The sequence below is a fragment of the Sturnira hondurensis genome, unplaced genomic scaffold (assembly GCF_014824575.4).
Source record: "Sturnira hondurensis isolate 20B ecotype Veracruz unplaced genomic scaffold, ASM1482457v3 Scaffold0008364, whole genome shotgun sequence".
Lineage (NCBI taxonomy): Eukaryota > Metazoa > Chordata > Mammalia > Chiroptera > Phyllostomidae > Sturnira > Sturnira hondurensis.
The window spans coordinates 80,843-86,842 of NW_028080995.1; the positions used below are offsets into that span (position 1 = coordinate 80,843).

A 6,000-nucleotide genomic window follows, 5' to 3' on the forward strand; every position below is an offset into this window, starting at 1 on the left:
CTAATAGCTGCCGCCGGTCTGGCCGCCTCCATCCTTACTCGTGACCCTGAGACCCCAATGACCTCTAGCTGTCTGGTTTGTCACTATCTCTGGTTTCTTATTTTCATAAATGCTGTAGAATTGTTGGTTGGGGAATTGATTGCGCTGTTCTTCTGTAAATCTGCCAGGATTTTCTCCCAGGTGTAGGAGAACTGGAGTTGCTCCGTCCTACTCCGCTGCCATTTTCCTCTCAGTAGAGGTCTCATTTTACACAAGTTGAGATGCACCAGGGTTGGCTGCAAATAGATAAGCATGAGAAGTACACAAGTAACCTAGGTGCATGTAATATTCCAAATGTTAAAGTAACCAAAGGCATTGTCTTTCTTTCAGATGAGTTGAAATTGTCCTGTCTGATGTTCAACAAAAGGGAGTCCCATCTTCCAAGTAGAAGTATGGCTTGGGCTATTATGAGTAGGATCATTTATTCTGAGAATAGGGGCTCCTGCCTGTCCTCTATGCCAACTAAGTTTATTATACACTGTGAGGGGAATAGGGTTTATAATTGCCGAGCCTACTATGGCATAAATCTTCCATTTTGCACCTCAGTTTTCTACTACTAGAGGGCTGCTAATGATATTGATTAATGATGGTGTTTGTTCACAGCGTAGTTTCCAAGTGACTGGCTTGGTTGATCCACCATTATTTGACATAAAGGAGGATTCAGAGGTTTGGTACTATCTCCTTGCCTTTCTCCTATAAATCCTATTGGTCCAGCTAAGGAAAGATTTACTGCAGGGAGAGACTGCTGAGTGGTATAATTAGTTATTGCATGAGCATACCACTTAGACATAATAGGCATGCAGAGGGTATTGGTTAACAAAGAAAAGCAAGCAGGCAAATGGTTAGAGACATATACAGTGCCTTCCAGAGTGAACAGGCAATGATACTTTTCCTCTAGGGGTCCATCCAGAAGGAGCTAGGTGCCTCTGGTGCATTGAGTATCATTACTAGATAAAGGGAGGCCCAGGGTTCCACCAAGTATGAAGGTTAAACATAGGTGGGTCTATAATCTAGCTCCAAGATATATGTTCAGTTTAAGAGGCTAAACCTAGCTCTCCAAGACAGGTGAGCAGGCCCAAGATTAGGGCTACCTTGGTGAAGTTTGAAAAAGCAACTGAAAAATAAGCTAGGAACCTGTTCTTTGGAGCATCCCTGACTCACACTTGTTGGATAATCTGCTGAGCTCTTGTCTTAAGGGTTTTTTGGTCACCCCAAATTCCTCCGTGAGGTTGATCTGGGGAGTTGCTCCTATGAGTCTCTGTTTTCTAGTGTTGGGATGCTTCTGCCATGGTCCTTGGGTACATTTGCTTCATCTGCTCCTTCAGTCAGTCTGCTTTCTCTTCGAGATGTCTAATCCTGATGAGCTGCCACATCTGTTGCTGTGGTGGGCTGGTATAGTACAGTTTCACTGTTTTTGCCAGGAGCCACAGTGGTGGACCTGAGGGAATTGAAACACAAGCTTATCCTCTTCCCCATGTTAATAGCTCAACCGGGTGTTCACATTTCCTTCCCCTAGTGGGTCTTTGTATAAGACCAGAGGGTATGGACCTGTAGGCCTTTTTTGTATAAAGTGTTTGTGTATGGGTGACTTCAGATTATCATCACAATTCAAAAAAAATTGTGACATAAAGAAATATAAAGGTATATATTCTTAGCATAGTTAAATTTCTGGGGGATGTTTCTTGACTCCCCGTTTGTTTTGGGAAACCTAAAACACTATTTATTTACACACTATGAAACTCATCAAACAGTGATCTTGTCATTTTGCCGTCATCTACTCAACAAAATTTTTGACCTTGTATTCTCTTGCAAAATGTGGCGTATTAAAATCATGTTGTCCAAGTAGCATGAAATTACTGACTAAGAGGACGTCTAACCTCACCATACCTGCCCTTCAGTGTTAGATCCACTACCAAAGCTATCCTCCTCCCTGTCCATCATTCAGTGTTGAAGTGCCTCAAATTTCCAACCTCATATTTCTTATCTCCTCATCCCATGTCCATTCATTTCTATGGTTTACATAGCATCTGTTATTTAAAATTTTCACCCAAGGATATGTTGTTTTGTAAAAGTTGCTTTTAGATAGTGAAGAGAGCAAGAGAAACATCCATTGTTTGCCTCCTGCATAGGGCCTGACTGGGGATGCAACCTGTCCAGGACAGGGCTCCCACCAACTGAGGCACCCAGCCAGGACATTCCATTGCTGAAAGAACTCATGAGACTCAAACGTTTTACATTCACAGAGCAGTTTATCATGAGTAAAGAATAAAACAATAGCTGGGATGGTACATAATGAGAGGGATCCAGATATTTCTGGCCCTGGCTTCCGAGTACACCCACTACTGGGTAGCCCAAGATCCACTCGGTCTCCAGGCCATAGAGCACCACCAGCATCCACAGGAAGTATGTTGGTACAAAAAAGTCCTAAGTCTGCTATTCTAGTACTACTCTGGTACTATAGGCATAGTCCACCCATGTGACCAGCATGAACTGTTGAAGTCCCCCAGGCTCCTCTGAAACCAGGTCCTATTTTTATGGAATTATTATAATTCAACTATTTTTACCCTATGATATTGGCCAAAACAGGTCAGGGACCCATGGTTATACAGCCTCATTTCTCTTTAGGATTTATATTCCATTGCACTGCCAGTGGTCAGCACAACTGGTAGTTGCCCAGTGTACATGTCTAGCTCAGACCTATGTCCTGGAAGGATGCATATTCTGTGACCCAGTGAATCCACCTCTATGGATAGGCCCAAGAGAAAAGAGTGTATTTCAAAGAAACTACAAGTTAAGAATATTCATAGCCGCTTTATTAATAATATGCAGAAACTCAAAATAAGTGAAATGTTCATGAAGAGAATAGTTGATAAATAAATTGCTCTGTATTTATACACTTGAACACTACACAGCAATAATAAAGAGCAAAGTACTTGTTCATACATTATGGGTAAGATGCACAATACCTCTATATTATGAGAAATAACCCAGACATGAAAAAAACAAATGCAGTATTTTACATTTATAGGAAGCTCGAGGACAAGTGAATTAGGTCTGTAACAAAAACAGTGAGAATAGCAGCTATTTCCAGGAAGAGATTGAAGAGTAATATTTACTGGGCAGAGGCAGACAGGGATATTCTGAAACAAAGATCTGTATCTTAGGATAGGTGCTGGTTACATAGCCTTACAGATGTGGAAAAAAATGCATTGAGCACTCAAGATTTTTCTGTATAGAAATCATACTTCAACTTAAAAGGGGGTGGTATTGTTTTTCCATCTACAAACCTTCTACTGATCCTCCATCATTCTCCCTGCATTCCCAACCCATCAGTGTCCTGGATTCAGTGGCCATCCCCTCCACTGCACTACACAAATCACAACCATCCCCTGCACTTTCACCCCTTTTGTTACATGTCCTCATCGCCAGAGTCATTCTCAAGGGTAAGACGACCCATTTGTTCAACATTTCCCTTTCTCCTAATAGAAAAAAACTTTCCTAGTAAAAGTTCACAAGTCAAAAGATCTTGCAAACAGTTCCCATACCATTTCTTCTACCAATAGAAAAGTGTGTTCAGGCCAAAATTGTTCTCTTACTTTATGCAGGTCTGGCAGAATTAACCCATGCATCAGTATTGTCGGTAGGGTGGTAATATGGGTGTGATAATTTATAGTTTTCATTTAAAAATTTCACCCTAAATGTCATATGGTATGTTTGAGTGTGATATTGTTATGTTACAGAATTATATGCTTATTATTTTTTGATAAAAGATTTTGTAATTAAAAAGGGGTGTGTTTTGGTGTGGGACCCTGGATTAAGATGTACCTCCGTTTTCCCAGTACTGTGAATACACAACCTGTTCTGAGACAACGACTGCTTTCCTCAGTTGTTACTGTTCAAAGATCACAACTCTACACAATGCCTTAAAATACAAGGGCAAATGCCTCCCTAATAAATTGTTGCTTCTAGTGCTCTCATGGCTCGCCTGCACCCCAAACTATTACTCAGTTACAACATTCAAACCCTTGAACTGAAGCTTCAGATTCTATTTTATTAGTCAGGAAATAACTCTCTTAAATCTGCACATCTGTCTGTTAAAGCTCTAATAAGTGATCCTCTGTTCTTAGAGCTCTCTACACCATCTTAATGGGCACCATGCTTGACTCTAGATAAAACTTTCCCCCTGAAACACTTTAAAACATGTAAAAAGTCATTGTGCCAAGACCAAATCTCTACATTTTGTCGCCTTCAATATTCCTGCAAAATTGATGTTCCAAAATTAACCCTAGGAAAGATTCATGACATTCCTATAAATAGAATTAGACCTCTTTAAATGCAAAATTAGAAAAAAACTCACCTGAAATGAAACTTAATATGAAAATGATGGACCAAGGAAATATGACCGAAGGAAAGCAGAGCTCTGTGGATACAAGCCCAGGGCCTAGATTCCAGACCCAGGTCTGGCACTAGCTGTGTGCATGTCTAGGAGCAACCTGCAAAATATGTGTCTACAGTATGCAACGTGTCACACAAGAGCCGGATCTAAATGGTTTCTTACACCAATTCAACAGTAACCCTACATAACTGCGGAAACAATTTTCAAAAAAATAATTGGAATACTTAGAAAGTAGCAAGGAACGAAGGGAAATAGTGTACTTGAGAACAAATTTAAAATGTCTTCTACAGAAGAGCAAGATTGGATATTTGTTTCCCTCATTGAAAAACTAAGAAAACCACGCTGGTAAACAAAGCTTTGGATCTCTTTTCTCAGCCATTTTCAATAGAAGATGTTTCTGCTGAAGCATTTCTTCATGGCTAATTTGACATCCTTGTTCCTCAGGCTGTAGATTAGTGGGTTCAACATGGGCACCACAATGGTATAGAAGAGAGAAGACACTTTCCCCTGGTCAAGGGGTAAAATAGAAGGTGGTTTGAGATACATAAAAGCTCCTGAACCAAAGAAAAGAGAAACTGCCATTATGTGAGAACTGCAGGTACTAAAGGCTTTGGATCTGCCCTCAGTAGAACTAATGTGGAAAATGCTGGAAAGAATGAAGCCATAAGAGAGGAAAACAATCACAAAGGGCACCACAATGCCAAAGGACGCAAGAATAAAGAGCACCAGGGTATTTGTGTAAGAGTTATTGCAGGAGAGCTCAAGGAGGGGAAGGATATCACACATATAATGATTGACGAGATTTTCTGTACAAAAGGTCAGAAACAGCATGTTCACTAAATAACCTAAGGACCCCAAAACACCAATTCCGTAGACACCCAGCAAAAGAAATAAACACACCTGAGGAGACATGGTGACCGTGTACAACAGTGGTTTACAGATGGCCACATAACGGTCATATGCCATTGCTGACAGGATGAGGCATTCAGAAATGACAAAGAAACAGAAGAAAAAGAGCTGAGTCATACACCCTGTGTAGGAGATGATGTTCTTCTTTAAGACAAAACTCATCAGCATTTTGGGGATGATGGTAGAGGAGTAACTGAAGTCAATTAAGGACAAGTTGAAGAGGAAAAAGTACATGGGGGTGTGCAGGTGAGAGTTCAGCCCAATCAGTATTATCAAGCCCAGGTTCCCTACCATGGTGACCACATAGAAGGCTAGAAACAGGAAGAAGAGAGGAAGCTGTAGTCCTGGCTGGTCTGTTAAGCCTGCAAGGATAAACTCTGTCACAGAGGAGGTGTTATGTGCAGCCATCCTCCTCTGGGATAGTCTGGGAGGGAAAAAGAAAAGAGTTGCTCTCATAGAGAGAGAAAAACAACTCACTCCTGAGAGTGGAACTTAGAGTTGATGTGGCATCTGCTTGTTCCTGCATCTTTGTATTTATGGTCCCCATGTGGCTTCAACCATCCTAGTATCTGTTGGTGGTTGAAATTTGGCTCCAGAGTAAGGGCTCATCCAACTGAGGAGAAAGTCCACAAAGCTCAGCTGGGATGACCATTCAA

General features: G+C 41.1%; 1 protein-coding gene across 1 annotated transcript; it reads right to left on the reverse strand.

Moving 5' to 3' along the window:
* Positions 1–4,787: 4,787 nt before the first annotated feature.
* Positions 4,788–5,761, reverse strand: LOC118992749 (olfactory receptor 8B12-like). Its single transcript, XM_037054711.1, has one exon. The coding sequence runs from the start codon at positions 5,750–5,752 to the stop codon at positions 4,817–4,819; it is 936 nt and encodes a 311-aa protein (XP_036910606.1). The 5' UTR covers positions 5,753–5,761; the 3' UTR covers positions 4,788–4,816.
* Between the last annotated feature and the right edge of the window lie 239 nt (positions 5,762–6,000).